General features: G+C 37.0%; 1 protein-coding gene across 1 annotated transcript; it reads right to left on the bottom strand.

The window, feature by feature from the left end:
* Window positions 1-727: 727 nt before the first annotated feature.
* LOC131331825 (probable WRKY transcription factor 12) lies at window positions 728-8,567 on the bottom strand. Its single transcript, XM_058365756.1, has 4 exons — window positions 7,953-8,567; window positions 7,640-7,713; window positions 5,840-6,013; window positions 728-1,130 (listed from the first exon to the last, which is right to left on the bottom strand). The coding sequence occupies exons 1-4, from the start codon at window positions 8,253-8,255 to the stop codon at window positions 968-970; spliced, it is 714 nt and encodes a 237-aa protein (XP_058221739.1). The 5' UTR covers window positions 8,256-8,567; the 3' UTR covers window positions 728-967.
* Window positions 8,568-16,817: the final 8,250 nt, after the last annotated feature.

Raw genomic sequence — 16,817 nt, 5'->3', positions numbered from 1 at the left:
TTTTTTTTTTTGATAATCAAAAGGGTGAGAGGGAACAACCAACGTAGCAATCCCCCTTGGTCGTAACCATAGGGATTCTCTACCCGCCAATGGAATGTTCAGTTGCTGAGGGCAAAAAACAAAAAGGAAAAAAGAAAGCGCAGTTGTTATCGTCCTCATTTTCTTCAAAAAAAATAATAATAATAAAGAAAAACAGAAAGCTTATTTACAAACTTTTCAAAGAAAAATGCTCATGCAAGCCTCCAAAAGGTGTTAAGTAATAAGTATAAAAATTCAAAAGTGCTACGCATATAACGGTTGTGTAAAACACAACACACAACCAATTTCTAACCATCCATTGCTATAGTAAATGGCCAGGATTCGCTCAAACTCTTCCCTATAAAAGTTAAACTTTTTCTTGGAAGAGTTTTTTTAAAATCTAGACCGTCTAAATACATCTGGAGGATCAGAATTACGCACACAACTAACACAAGGGTTGTGCAAGTAAGCATGAGAATTTTTCTGAAAAACTGGTACTTGACGGAAAGAACAAAACCAAGGCCAAGCAAATGGAGATCAGATCACTTCCAGGAAAATAAATTAAACTTCAAGAGCTTATGAACTCGATCACGATTAATTAATTGTGGCTGTAGTCTGATTTTATAGGAAAATAACACAAACTCATACGTACATACCCGGTTTGAATCTAACGTGATGCTCAAGGAGGGCGATCGAAAGGATACAGATCTAACCGCGCAAAAAACGAATAATCTACAATACACTAGCTAATGTGTTACTACTTGTTTACATACAATCATCGATGTTCATCAAGAAAAGCAAGCTTTCTACTCATGATTATGTGCAATACTGTCAATCTTCTCTTATGTATCAAGATTGATGCAGGCAGGCTTAATTGTACACTACATATAATTAACCGTTTCGCAACAATTGTTCTTCTTCCCTTACCGATCATTACCCTAGCTACTAGCTAGAACGATGAAAAGCATTCGTGTTCCGAAGAATTCGAGTCTTCGCTTGGGGTGTGGTTGTGCCTGCCTTCATATGTTGTTATCACCATTCGACAATCTTCTGATAATCGTTCGACTCTCTTCTTCACTCGACAATTACTATGCGTACACCGATAATAGCTCCTGCACATGCAGTATAATTGTTGAGGAGGGAAACCAACAACAACCACCATCTTGCCCATCAAAAAAAAAAAAAAAAACATGTTTATTTTATAGCTTTCGGGTGCAATATATATTAATCCTTTACGCTTGTTAAGAATAATTGACAACAAAAGCATCTAGTACAACTTTGAAAAGACTTCGAAAATGTTTGGCTATTATTTTGGTTATTCGCTTCTATATTTTTATTTAGTGCTACTTGATTATTTGACAAATCATTGAATTTGATTAATTTAACTTTAATTAATTATTCAAATAAGATCGATGGTAGAGCCTAACTCATCCTTTTATACTTGCGCACACTAATAAATTAAATTCATTAATCCTAATTTTCCATGCACCATCTTAATTAGCTTGATGTACATATAGGAGTAAGTTACACACATTTGAATCTCATCAAATATTACTGCATGCTTTATAAGATAATGGTCATGCTCTATTTCTGAAACCTTTTTTTTTCTCCTTGGCAAACGAAACATTTTATAAAACTTGAAAGGGATACATCGAGGGAAAAAACATTAAAGCATACAAGTGCTGAGTTGCACAAATGAAAATAGAAAAAACATCCAACCAACAGTTGGATACCTCAAAGCTGGGTTACACTTTCAGCTTCCGAATACCATCTAAATAACTTTTAAATTCTTCCACCATATAGATCTTGATATCAAACTTCTACCATCTATTTCTGAAACCTTCTTATTATATTTAGCCATACATAGCATGAAATAGGGCCGTCTATTTATTTCTTCTTCTTCTTTTGATCGGCATAGGGGGGTGGTCTATTTCTTGTCTACAGGTGGTGATTTTTTTTTGAAAAGAGAAGGAAATTTTATTAATGAATTTTGTAAATCTATTACAGAGATTAAAAAAACTCGAGACAAGATGGCATCAAATCCCCGACACGCCCAAAACGAAAGTAGAGGTTAGCCCTACATAGCATGAAATAGGGTGGTCTATGTCAGTGGCAGATTCAACCTCCGACCTCTTGGCAAATGCAAGACTGCCTTACTGCTAGACCATTGTTCAACTTGTTTAAAATGGTAACATATTTAATATTTATTAACATTCCAGGTGGGTCACGTGACCCTCTTGTGCTCACACTGAATCCGCCCTTGATCTATGTCTTGTCTACTACTTTACACGTAATTACCCTAATCATTCCAAGTGAAGAAATAGCTCCCAAAATTCACCATTATACTAAACTAATTTCTCAACACCCTTATTTTGTGAAGAGCTTTTCAAACCACTCTAAAATCTGTTAAACACGTAAATTTATGTATAAGCACCCATCCCCATCCCCATCCCCATCTCCCTTTCCAAGTCCTGAGAATAGAGTAGATCAGATTTAATGATGGCAAAAAAAAGAAAAAAAAATTAAGTGGCAAATTTTGTAAATCAAATAGATTTCAGAACGAAAAAAAATTCAAAATAATTCTTTTACCAGCATGAAAATTTTATGTACTACCATTCTCTTCTTTTGTGAAACGTTGCAAGAATGTCAGAAACCACGTGTAAGATAACAAATTCAGTGAGAAGAATAACTCAAAATTAATAGTAGAAATCGCATATCAACGAGTGTTCCATTGAAGAAATTATAATAAGGTCATTTATTGCTAATTCATCTGGAATGAAGACGTCCTACACCGGGATCCGGGAATACTATAAAGCAACTCCCTGTAGAGCATTGTAGTGCACTACCACAGCCATCCAAAAGTATTTTCAATGATTCGGATGAAAAACAAACTCTTTCAAAGAAAAGTTTAACCTTTCCTGCAAGAGTTTGTGTTCAATTCGAACTATTAATTATCGAGATGAACGATCTAAATGCACCATGCAAGATACTCTATAGAGAGCTGCTTTGCAGCATCCCCGGAATATCCCACCCACCCACTCTTTATGTGCTGCATACAATAGGATTCCACAAACATGAATGTACCGTATATTCAAGTGTATGATTTCAGCACAAGGATTTTAGAATATTGTTAGAACAAAATGTAATATTGTAAAACACCGAGTAAACCGAGCAAGTATATATATAAAAATAAGAAAGGCAAGAAAGTTCTAATCCGTAATAACTAGAGGGTAAGACTGTATTAAGGCTAATATTCCTTTGTAAATTTGTATTAGAAAAGGAGCTTGTGAGCGTTTGGGTTGAATCTTGGAACTAGTACGCTCTCAATCAAAGTGTACTAGTCCTAAGATTAAACCCAAGCACTAAAGAGCTTTCCTCTTCCAGCTAGCGAGCACCATGAGAATTTGAACGCGTCACGAACTGGGTTGCCAAATGAATATGCAAATGGGATTCTAACTCGATCTCACAAAAACACAATTGAATCTCTCTGTAGCATGTATACATCTAGAATATGTGAATCTCTCTTTTCTCACCTTTCCTAGAGAATACCTACATATATATATATATATATAGTCCGTCTCCCGTAAGGACCACCTCATTTTAATAAAATGCGGACCTCCCTTTCCCGATTGAATTTCGATGATCCGAGCCGCTCAATGTGTTCAGAACATAATTTTCAGGGTACCAGCGAGAAATCAGCAAAAAAAATGACCGGGAAGGGCTTCATCCGAGCAGTTTTTGTTTGTTTTTTATCGAACGGTTCAAACAAAAACTGCTCGGATGAAGCCCTTCCCGGTCATTTTTTTTGCCGATTTCTCGCGGGTACCCTTAAAATCACGTTCTGAACACATTGAGCGGCTCGGATCATCGAAATTCGATCGGAAAATGGGAGAAACGAGGAGGTCCGCATTTTAACTAAAATAAGGTAGTCCTTACGGGAGACGGACTGTATATATATATATATATATATATATATATATATATATATATATATATATATATATAGGGGTAATAGGAATTAAGTATATATAGTAAATTGTAATAATGTTTAAACATAATGACAAAAGTAAATCTCCTTTATTTTTGTAACCGGCATTGATTTATTCTCATTAATTAATATGTAACGGTACAATAATGAGAAGATAACGATTCAGATATATGCATACAAGTCTAGGGAGTAAGAACACTCCTACCGACCACTCCTCAACCACACCTCTATCACATATGTGTGGGGTCCATTCCACAACTAAATTATATTTGTTTTTGTTAAAATGTTCCAACACTTCATCCCTAGTCTTGAACCAATCCTATAATTAATTGATACATACAGCGATGCTATGCCCACCACTTATCTTTTACCATTCTCAATCTCATCGTCCGTCTCTTCTTCATTAATGATTTGGATTTTAAAAAAATCCTCCAAGAAAAAGTCCAACTCTTTCCTGGAAGAGTTTTTTAAAATCCGGACCATCCCAAATAATTTTGGATGGTGAAATTGAAAGCGATGGAGGGAGCGGTAAAAGATGAGCGGTGGATGTAGACTTTTCGTAATTGATATCATCGTCCTGATTCTTCTGAACTTGGATTTTGTTAGCGTATTAGCTATGGAAAAAATGTAAAAAGCTGACTTCCGAAATTTCAAAATAAGAGCAACATTGCAACTATCCTGAAAATCTTCACACGGGACATTATAGGAACACAAGCCAGAAAATTACACGAAGTCTGGCATGCACAATGAAATGAGTTCATCCAACTTAATTATAATGAATTAAATTTATAAACCTTTTTATCTTGTTTTGGTTTATGAAAAAAGGGCCCTGGATGGCTGAACAAACACATTCGCATTTAAAATTCACACTTTCTTTTTGTCTTTATTCATTTGAATTTACAAATTTACCCTTGAATGTGTGAAAAAGTGTATTAAAAAAAGGGCAACGTAATAACTTCATATGAATAAAGACAAAAAAAAAAAAGTGTGTATTATAAAATAGGGGGTATGAAAATCACTTTCCTTATTAGGAATCAAGTCTTGGGCGGACTTGCAAATTTGTTTCTCTTTTGTTACTTCTTTTTCAGTTCGGCAAAGGAATTTTTTATACATCAGAAGAATAAAAATATAAAAAAAAATGCAAAAGAAATGCATTGAGAGAGTTTCAAAGAGTGAACAAGGACCCTTCTAATGTTGTTACTTACAAAAACTCAACCTACCTCTTGGCATCTCGATTTTTAAATAAATAACACAAAACCAAAAAAAAAAAAAAAAAACCTCCAAAAACAAAGCCTGATGTTTACCCAATATATTTTTAAAAGGGAAAGACTACATTGCACAGGTTATTTCTCAACTTCCCATACGCCAATACACTAGTTACTAATACTTGCAATTAATGCAACCATCATCTGGAGCTACCGAAATGTCACCGAAAAATATTCGCCGCCATCGCCGGTTTCTCTTTTCCTTAACTTTACTAGCTCTAAAAGAACATAATCAAAGGTAATATTCATAATCATATACCACACCTCCTACCGCAATAGAGATATACTAACTTAGAGGAATTGTATAATTTCATTTAGTATATAGTGAAATTCGACGTTCATATCATGACTCACATCTGCAAACACGTTTTCCCGTGGCCCGACGCCCCCCCGGTCCGGGCATTGATCTATATCACTTCAGAAGAAACGATATAACAGTAGCGCGCCCTATGATAAGTACTAGTATGAGTAAATTACTTATGCAACACAAACAGTAAAGGGAATTAGATGGAGGGAGAGTATGTATGTATGTATGTATGTATGTATGTAACATAAACGATATTCTTACCTAGGATGAAGGCTATTCTTGACAACTTTCTGGCCATATTTCCTCCATTTGTAGCCATCATCAAGCACATCCACTTCACTTCTTGTTTGGAAACAAAACCTTGGCTCCCTTAGTTTTCTCCTCACTTTTACCTTTCCCTTCTCTCCACACCCTGAGGATGATGAGCTCCTCCACCTGCATGTCCATCAATTAAATGTATGTACATTTATGCACACAAAATTATTAAATTTAAAACCACCACCATGCATAGATTCAAGCATTGTGTTATATACTATCCCAAAGTGATAAATATTTAAAAAGAAATGCAAGTCGGTGATCTAAACAGTAAAAAAAAAATAATGGAGGAAATTGAAAATGCACTAGTGTACGGCAGAGGTTGATTCCTGCATAACAGGACTAATATGAGTTCAAGTACTCATTTCTTTCCCACGCCAGTTGATCTTCCCGTAGGTGGGCAGTGGATTTGGCTTCCAAGATCAAGTGTCGAGGTGCTTGTAATATGGCCCGGACACTTGAATTATAAAAAAATTCTCATTTCTTCCCATGTACACCCTACATGAGGGAGAGAGGGAGAGAGAAAAAGAGAAAGGCACCCGCATCACAACAGAAGCTTCCTAATTCCCTCTCAGAATATAAGGAGATCTGGTTCCACGCCAAAGTGAGGATTATTCAGTTCGGTTAGAAGATGCTTTTTGTACAACACGCTCCTCTCTCTCTCTCTCTCTCTCTCTCTCTCTCTCTCACACACACAAGGTGTTGTATGAAACTCAAAGTATATGTTACTTACTCCGTCCCGATTTGTTTGTCCAATCTCAGATTTCTAATTTATTAAAGAAATCAAATTTGATCCATTGATTTGAAAATTTAGATAATATCATCTATTGATTTTGAATTTGAATAGTCAATTTGAAATATGTATAAGTTAAAAATGGACAAATAAATTGGGACGAATGGAGTATTATATTATATGGTTATGAACACAGCAGTTAGAGCATCTCCGGTACTTATCCAAACCCTTGCTCCGATTCAATATCTGCGTAAAACGTAAAAATTCCTAAAAATCAGCTCTATCCTTAACCCCATCTCATACCAAATTGAGTTTTGCTCATTTATTTTACTAAATTTAGGGAGACTCAAACCCAAATTTCCCACCGCTACTTCGTTCCCAGCTCTAGCAAGGGTATCAAATCCAGATCGAGAGGCTACGAAGGTCGCCATGCGGTGGTCAGAGAGAGAGAGAGAGAGAGCTGTAACAGGAGGTCGAGAGAGGGAGAGACCGACCTAAACTGTTGCAGTTCCAGCGGTGGCAAGCGGCAGTGCATGGCGGTTAAGGATTGAAATATGAGTAAATTAAGGGCGGGAGATACTTATACCAAATGGAGCTTCTTCTTCTTTTTTATTTAGGAACTACCCCCGCAAGGCCACTTATCGGACTCCTCTGTAGAGCGCAAACTTCTGGGTGACCGGACAACCACCACGGCCCGGCCACCAAGTTCAGCAGGTACCAGTCTTGGTAAGACTCGAACCCTGCCCACTTTGGAGCGATTCCGCTGGGGCAAGCCCTTGGGTGGTACCAAATGGAGCTTTTACTCAAACTGTTACCCAAATTTGAGTAAGAAATTGAGCAAGGACCGAAAATTCTCTTATGTAGAGACTCAGATCTATACCTCACATGGGTAGGTTTTACTAGATTTCTGACTTTATATCTGTCTATGACCATAAACAGATTCAAAAAGTATTACTCCAGCTTTTTATACCGAGAGAGAGAGAGAGAGAGAGAGAGAGAGAGAGAGAGATTACCATGAAGTGCTGGCATCATTTGCATTACCGCTGCAATTCTCATCATTAACGGTCTTTGGATCTATTTGTCCCACCTAAATCAAGATTCAAATATAAATATGATATTAGCAATATTTAATTTTCTATTTGAGGTAAATCCCAGTAAGGAAGAGCGAGAAAACCTGGCCAGATCACAAAGGCTATGCCTATATATATAACAGAGAATACTTAAAAAATTAAGAAAAAAAAAGGTAAACAAGAATTAACTCATACTATAAAAACCATATGAACTTATACATGATAATACTAAAAAATTTAAATAACTTTCAACAACCTGATCGTTATTCCAAGCGGCGGGTCTGCTATTGAGTTCGGTATGGCCAACAAACCCCACGGCGGAATCGCTACCGCCGCCGTTTCTGCTATGGTGGTGGTTGGTGTTGGTGGTGGTTCCGCCGCCGCCGCTAAGCGGCTGAGACATCTGGCAACTTGTTTGCTGTGGAGCGGACAAGAAGCCCATGACCTGATTCTGATCATCGAAATGAACAAATCCCAATTCCTGGATTGTGTGCGGAGCCGCCGCGAACGATACAGCTATGTCGTAGTTCGGCAACGCTGATCCTCTCTCTCCTTCCATAGTTTCTTTTCTTTCTTTGGCGTTCAAACTGTACACTAGTAGTACTTTTCTGATCGACTGGTAGAGATTATTCTCTCTCTTGTAGTGGTGGTGGGGTGGTGGTGCATGTGTATAATGTGTAAGGGGGGGTGTTTTGGGGTCAACTAGCTAGTAAACGCTTGATATGTATGGATTGGAATGTTTTGGGAAAGAATTATATTTCTCCTCTCTCATCTGATCTTTAGGGTTTTTGGGGGAGTATATAGTAGAAGACATGCACAGTTTGATGGTGAACCCTCTCTCTCTCACTGTTTAATGGTGACCCTCTCTCTCTCTCCCTCACACGCACAATAGAATACCTAAAAAGTTAAATGAAGGGACAAGGACGCATGACTGTTTGAACAATTACTCTAAGCAAAAACCGATGGAAAATAGTTGTTTGTGTTTGTCAAAAAAAAAATAATAATAATCGATGGAAAAATTTGTGTGCATAAACGTATTTAGACTTGTCCTGTTCGGTTTGAATTTTGAGAGAGATTTTTGAAAATAATGTATAGAGAGAGATAAATAGAGATAATTTTTTGATCATGCACCTGAGTTTTGAGACCCCAAAACGAATAAGACCGACTTACGTGTAGTAGACGAATTTAAGTTTAGATACGAATATATAAATCCGTCTACGTAACTCCGTTCTAAGATAATTGATAGGGAACAAAAATCGTTTCTAGTGGGGACGGTCATGTTCACTCATTCTTGAGCTCTTTATAGATCTACATTGATGATAAGAATTGTTCACCTTTTATAACTCGTTAAGAATATCAATCACATAAAAAATTACTCCATCCGTCTGGATTTAATAGTCCATTGTTCAATTTTAACCAGATAAAAAATGAGTTATATCTTTAAATTAATAATGAATTTTATATCTAATATGGATCTTATTTCATAAATCTCAATTAGTTCTATAAAATAATGTTTTCAAAATTAATAAAACATTATAAATTATAAGATATAATCGATTGAAAAATGACACGAACTCCAACAAATGGTTATTTAATCCGGACGGAGGGAGTATATGATTGAATATTGATTGAAATGACTCTGAATCAATCAAACCCATACATCCCCAAATAAATATATAATTTTGGTGTAATCATGTGTCCATCAATCCCAGATGTACATATTTGGCATATGTATCGTTCTCGACGTGTTATAAATATTATTAAAACACTGATCATTTAAGTAAATTTCTTGAAACTTTTTTTCCGCTATCGCATAATCTATAGTTTTGGCCGGTAATCATAATTAGTGGAGAATTAGGAATACTTTAAAGACTTCCACGAGATTAAAAAAATGTATTCGATCTAATCCTTTCTACACGTCCCTATGGTCATTTAAGTAAATTCACGTGGAACGTGTTTCCCATTTTTTGTTAATCCATGCCTAATTTTTCCAAGAATATTGTTAAAATAATGAGACGCACTAGTAACCCTGCCGATAACGTCAGTTACTTTGTCACAAAGTAAGGGGTTTTCGTAAGTATGAAATTTGGAGATGTTTAATTGAAGACATAAATTCAGGTTGTTATTTCAACAAATCCTGTGAATGGAGTTCATGAGTTTTCGCTCTTACTTCAAATGTTCCGTTTTTGTTATAACTCAGATGCCCGGGCGAACTTACGCCCGCCTCGGTTTATTTTGAGGGTCTCACCATCCTCTTGCGAATAGTTCAATTAAAGTGGAAGCAAAAAGCTTTCTCAAATATTGTGTACCTCTTTTGTCTATATTGCTTTTGCGGTGCATTTTCATTCATTGAATCACATTTTCATTCATTGAATCACAGTAAAGTTTTGAGAGAGGAGAAGAAGATTTATCTCCCTATTTCATGCCCAGAGTTTCATCTTCTACACAATCCATCTCGAGTACATATAAGTGAGGAGAGTTGCGCGTTAAGGTCCAGAAAACAATGTAGTAAAAAAATGTCGTAGATCCATGTAGTATTGTATAAGAAGAATTTTAACGTATTCCCTCTCGATGTAATCCTTTCGAGCAAATAAAATTTTCGTTTTGCCGAGAAACAAGAAGAAGAAGAATTTAGCGTAATCCAATGATCAAAATGTATCGGTATTTAGTTATGGAAGATTTGTGGCATCTCTTTTCAGTAATGGTCATGTCATTGAAACAAAAGGTACAAAGTAATATGATCAGATTCCATGCCAGTGGTATCATTTTTTGTAGTACACTTATTTTTAATTATGTGGCACTATATTTGACGTGTGGGATGGGCCAGTCTTGGATCAATTATCTACCTCAATCGCGTCTCTTATATAGATTCCCACGCACACCATTACAACATAGGAGTACTAGCAAGCAACCCGGGATGTGAGCCGTCAAATTGTGCGTTTAATGGCTTAAATCTTATCCTAGTAATGGACAATCGAGAGCCGTCTTGGCTCTCGGTCCCCCAAATCGAGTACTATTTAACTTACGCTAGTGCTTAATGTAATGAAAAGGTGTACATATAAAACAATGTATTGTATATGTACCGACGAAAATGTAAGCCAAAAATTGTGGGAAGATTATATTTTGGGATTAGAGCTTCTCCAACTCTATTCTTTACTTTACCTAACAAAAAATACAAAATAAAGTACCGTACATTTCTGTAATACTATTTGAGTGGTTACAAAACTTAATTCTTTATGATTATGTACACCTTTTCATTACATTAACCACTACTAGTAAGTTAAATATTAATCATCAACAAATTCGAGTTCCTATCAATAAATGATTAGAGCTTCTCTCTCTTACAAAAAATAAAAAATCCTAGCCACCTCCTCTCTTCCTTTCCCCCCCTCCCCTTAGGGTTTTCATTGCCCTAATATGGCGGTGTGAGGGAAGGGTGGTGACTACTTTTCTCTTATTCAATTACCTCTCCTTTGGTGAAGGTTTTTCTCTCTCAATCTCAAATTTGAGAGTTTTGCACGTGGGTTTTTTTTCTTTCTCTCGGCTTTTCCTTCATTACGATAGTGTTGATGATGGTCCTTTGACGAAGCAAGGCAGTGATAGTGCTCCAATGATGAATTAGATTGGTGGACTGCCTTCCCATTAGCGTGTGGACGTGATGGTTGAGAATACCCAATGTCTCAAGTTTGTGTTTGATCAATGAGTTTCTTTTTTGTGCATATGAGTGCAAAGAAGGTGGTCCATTTAAAGGCTTTCTGAGGTAGCAGTGATTTGGGTGTTTATTCTTGAGAAGGCTACAATTCTTTGTGACTTCTAGTCCTGTGATTGATGACGAATTAATGGTACTCCTAATCTTATGTATCTTTATTTTCTACCAACGAAGCTATTACCAATTTTTTTTTTTTTGGAAAAAAACACTACTAGCTAGTAACCAACTGGGTGGGTGTTAGTTCAAGTGCCTGAGACAACCGGGTTAAAATCTTCCCCCTCCTGACAGGGCTAAGTTCAAATCAACTTAGGACCACATAGTTGGTTTGTGTAGGCCTCGTATCCATTTGCATTTCTGTGAGGTTCTGATAATGGACAAATATAATTCTCTCCGACCGAGTCAACTATATGGCTCAATTACGAACATTCCATAGCGGGTGAATTTTCCTAAGTGTACGTGCACAAACTACGTTATTCGCTCTAGCTCACCTCTCTCACAAAGAGGGAGGAGGGGAAGGTGGGGAACAACCGAACAACAACTACTTGTAGAGCTATAGCTAGAAGTTACATCCAACAAAACTCCACGAAGATAATTTAAGAGAGAGAGAGAGAGAGAGAGTAGAAATGTAGGGGAGGGAGCAATGAGTGGTGCATGGTGGGGTATATTAAAACTTCAGCGGTCCCTGTCAAATAGTTTTGACAAAAAGTCGATCGAAAGAAAAACTCTCTTATTATTCCTTCCTTCCTTCCATCCTGCCAAATCTTATTCCAATTCCAATATATGCCCTAAAATCTACTCAGACCACTTTTCTCTGCAAAAAGAAAAGAAAAGAAAAGACTGATCTCTACTCATAACTCCCACATTTCTCTACTCCCGGCCCGGCCGGCCCCTACGGATACATGCATGCATGCATACATACATACATACATACCCCTCTCTCTCTCTCTCTCTCTCTCTCTCTCTCCTGTTACTTCGTCATTGTCTCTCATACTATTATTCCAATGATAAGACCCTCCCAACACCCCACACAATACCAGCGACATGACAATCTCTCCCTCCCTCTTGCAACGACTACTATACTAGACCAATTTGAAAGAAGAACAATAGTACGTACTACTGTACTAGTAAACTACAAACTCTCCAACCATAATTGAAAGAAGAACAAACTACTAATCCAACAATGACAAAAATTCCTCCTCCTCCTCCCCTCTCTCTCTCTTGCCAGCCATTGAACATGCATGAACTAAAACAGCATCAAATTGAAAACTTCACTATTGCATGCAGAGCCTTGCATCAAGGTGTTGATCGACAGATCCCAAGTCGTATCGCATTAAAGGATCGTTTGGCTGGCGGATAAAGTATTTGGGATTGAGATAAAAAAGAAGAATGAATAAGAGATGAATTTGATACAAAAAGGTACTCCCTCCATCTCCAAAATGATTGTCCGGTCCGCAAAACGGAATGATAAAAATAATACAATTTTTTCAAGAAAAAATTCAAACTTTTTTCACAAATTAAAAATACTCATTGATATCTAGTAAGTTGTTAAAAAACTTTTGATTTTTTCTTGCAAAAATTATACTCCCTTCGTCCTTTTTTTTGTGTCCAGTATTTCATTTTGGGCTGTCCCTTAATAAGTGTCCATTTTGTAAAGTTAGGGGGGTAAAAGTTGGTGTATTGTCTATTTTGTCCCTAAAAGTAGATTTTATTTTGAAAAGTTAGTGAGTAAAAGTGTAATGATGATGGGTAAGTAGGAAAAGTGGAGGAAAAAGTTGATGTGAAAGGTGTAATGATGATGTCTTTTTAATAAGTTGGAGTTACGAAGCAGGACACTTAAAAAGGGACGGAGGGAGTATTATTTTTAACATTCCGTTTTGCGGATCGGACAAACATTTTGGGACGGAGGAAGTATTAATTAAGAAAGAAGGATCAACTAAGAAATACTAGTTTGTTTGGGAGTAGCTAATTGGCGTGGAAGAAAGTGGGTGAATACAGAAATAACCAAACCAAATCGAGCCTTACGTTTCAATCATTTGGGGTCGGCTACATGAATCTGTTTCTTCCATTGAGCTCTGTCAAAGGTCACTTATTCACACAACCTATTATACTCATATCTTTGTGCACTACAACATCTAATGTCAATTTAGGTCTACCCCTCTTCGTAACATTGATACCTAAAGCTATCATATCCGATCTCTTAATTACTGTATCTTCTGGTCTACGGTAGATATGCTCAAACCACCTTAGCCTATTTTTCCTCAACTTCTCCTCTATAGATGCTACACCTACCATCTCACGAACTGTTTTATTTATAATCTTGTCTCGTCTAGTCTTACCACACATTCACCTCAACGTTCTCATTTTCGCTACACTCATCTTGCTCACATGTTGTTTCTTAATAAACCAACATTCTGTCCCATAAAGCATTGCTAATCTTATGGGTTCCATAGAATTTTTCTTTCAATTTTGTGGGTACCCTCTTGTCACATAGTACACCAGTAGTGCTTCTCCACTTGAGTCACCCTACTTGGATTATATGGGTCACATCATCAGCAATCTCTCCATCTCTACTAATAATTGAGTCTAAATACTTAAAATGATCACTCTTTGATATTTTCTGATCTTAGATCATCATTTTTTTTTCATGCGTACTACTGATACCACTAAATTTGCAAACCATATACTCAATTTTACTCCTACGTATCCGAAAACCCTTTGACTCTAATCCTTCCTTCCAAATTTCTAGTTTCGTATTAACACCTCTAGCGGTTTCATCTACGAGGACAATGTCATTTGCAAACATCATACACCATGGAATATCCTCTTAAAATTGTCTAGTTAATTCATCCATAACTAAGGCAAAGAGATATGGGCTCAGAGCTAACCCTTGATGCAATCCTACGGTGATTGAAAATTCACTTGTTTTTCCTACTGGTGATCTAATGGTAGTGACGGCACCTTCATACATGTCTCGAATCACATCGATATACCCTTTGGTCACTCATTTTCTCTCCAGAACCCACCATATGATGTCCCTAGGCACCCTATCATAAGTTTTTTCTAAGTCTATGAAAACCATATGGAGATCCTTCTTCTTTGTTTTCTGTTTTTCTACCAATCTCTTTAATAGGTAGATAGCTTCCATGGTTGATTTTTCTAACATAAACCCAAACTGTTTCTGTGACACCGTAGTCACCATTCTCAAATGATACTCAATAACTCTTTCCCACAATTTCATCGTATGACTCATCAATTTAATACCTCTATAGTTGTTGCAACTTTGAATATCTCATTTATTCTTATAGTAGATACTACGGACAAGTAATTACGATGGGATGGGGACTGGAACAAGCAATCCAAGCCAAACCGAACACCGAATGAAAATCCTCCCTTCTTAGTTCATCGTGGCCGCACCCTTATCTCACTCTCTCCTCACCCCAACAAACAGACCGCAATACTTTGCTGTAACACCGCACATTTGTTAGGCAATCGGAATGCACATGCATCCACACATTAGCAACACAAATAAGTGTACCATATAGAAGGATCGCTACAATTTGTAGAGACAGTAGCAATTCTTTATAAAGATCAATAAATTCGTTTTTTCTTAGCAAAATAAAAAATTTATAGAGACAGTACAATGTCGTGTGAGTGTGACAACAGATATAATAAACGCACCTTCTGGTATATATACACTTGAAAATTAACCACATTTTACAATAATCCAAAGAATTATACATTGATGATGTAATTGGTCGGCCGGAAAATTAGGAAAGATAAAAAGCAACCGAAATTTTAGTAAAAACAAGGTGTCTGGCACCCTTTTTGAAAAGATTTTATCTGTGAAGATGTGTGAGGGGTGATATGGGCTAAGATTTGCTGAGATCCAAATATCACATTCACATCTAGGAGCAATGAAGTGTAGCTATGGCCGCCCTATGCACATATCAAATCAGTAATTTCGTATGTTGGATTTTGTAGTTTAAAAAAAAAAAAATGATTTGGTATGTAGGAAAAAATAAAACAAAATTAAATGCTCAGGGGAAGAAGGGAATGGTCGAAGGTGATTTGTCGTTAGAAAATTAAAATGGATTCGTGAAAAATCAAGTCCAAAAAATTTAATGTCAACTGTATAAGAAGACGTAACGATGAATAAAAGCACAAATGCCTCGTTCGACTTCCGGTAAAAGTAAAATCCTTGAGTCATCTCCTCCGCAACTGAAACCTTGTCTGAAACGTGAAATGACTATTGAGACCTCGTCTCGCGATGCCGTCACGCGACCTAAATCGGTGGGATCGATTCCGGATTATCAAAAGTAATACTAATCTCAATAATTAAGAAAATTAATCATTGCTTTTGATTGAAATAATTGACCCCACAAGTTGTGGGCAAGTGCCACAAAGCATTTGCTCTAGTTCAAGTATGGAACCTGCTAGGGAATGGTGGCTAACTGACCCCAATAAATTAGTCATGATGTGCTTAAATTGATCCAAACATCGATCTGATTATTAAATAAATACCACAGAGCCAACTTTTAGATACAAGAGGATATCCAAATTCGTACCCGAAATGGGTTTATGGATATCCCAAATGGGTGTGCAAATGAAAGTGGCCGCCTCTGTACATAATCATAATTGCCACTTTCAACCATAACAACCAACATTAATACTTAATTTCACAATCTGATCTCTAAACAGTAATGCACTAACAGTAATGCGAAATTTACATGATTAGCACTTCAAATATATGCGATTATCTTGTGAATCCCCAATTCCGGCGTGGATGACCAGTCTTTGACCGAACCGGAGAGGGGAATAGTCGAGATGCGCGTAAGCTAGCCCAAACACCTTGACTGTCGAATCAAGAAAAGAAACAAACCAATAGCGTATTCCGAGGCACAAGACATTTATAGGAGTATATTACTCCTACTAGGAAAGTAACTAGAGATGTATAGCACTACTCAGTCTTGAGGAATTCTGGTTTGGTTTCATCCTCCAAACAATTTGAAATTTGCTCAAACTGTTGCTCTACATGGTGCATGAGTCACCCACTATGTGTGCATATGGGACCTGCACGAGTGCGAGTGTGTGTTGCCTGTGGAGAGAGAGAGGGAGAGATTTTAGTGTGTCCCAAAGACGAGGAGCAAACACGAAAAGATACAGTGACACCATTATAGACAATTGCATTTCCAGAAGACAGCCTAATTGTTTTCCAATAACTCACGTGGCCGAGCTAGTGTTTTTCTGATGACTCAAGAGTCCGGATCAGCTTTCGGTACATCCGGTTTGTTTGGTGACTCTTTATTCCTATCATCAAATTAGGAAATACTAACAATAACAGTGTGAATGATTAGCAACAGTTCCAAAAACACTATGCTAACAGGAAAATGAAGTTTACCTACGGATCCGACA

The sequence above is a fragment of the Rhododendron vialii genome, chromosome 7a (genome assembly GCF_030253575.1).
Source record: "Rhododendron vialii isolate Sample 1 chromosome 7a, ASM3025357v1".
Lineage (NCBI taxonomy): Eukaryota > Viridiplantae > Streptophyta > Magnoliopsida > Ericales > Ericaceae > Rhododendron > Rhododendron vialii.
Note: the sequence above shows the minus strand (reverse complement) of the source record. Positions and strands in the feature narration are given on the sequence as shown.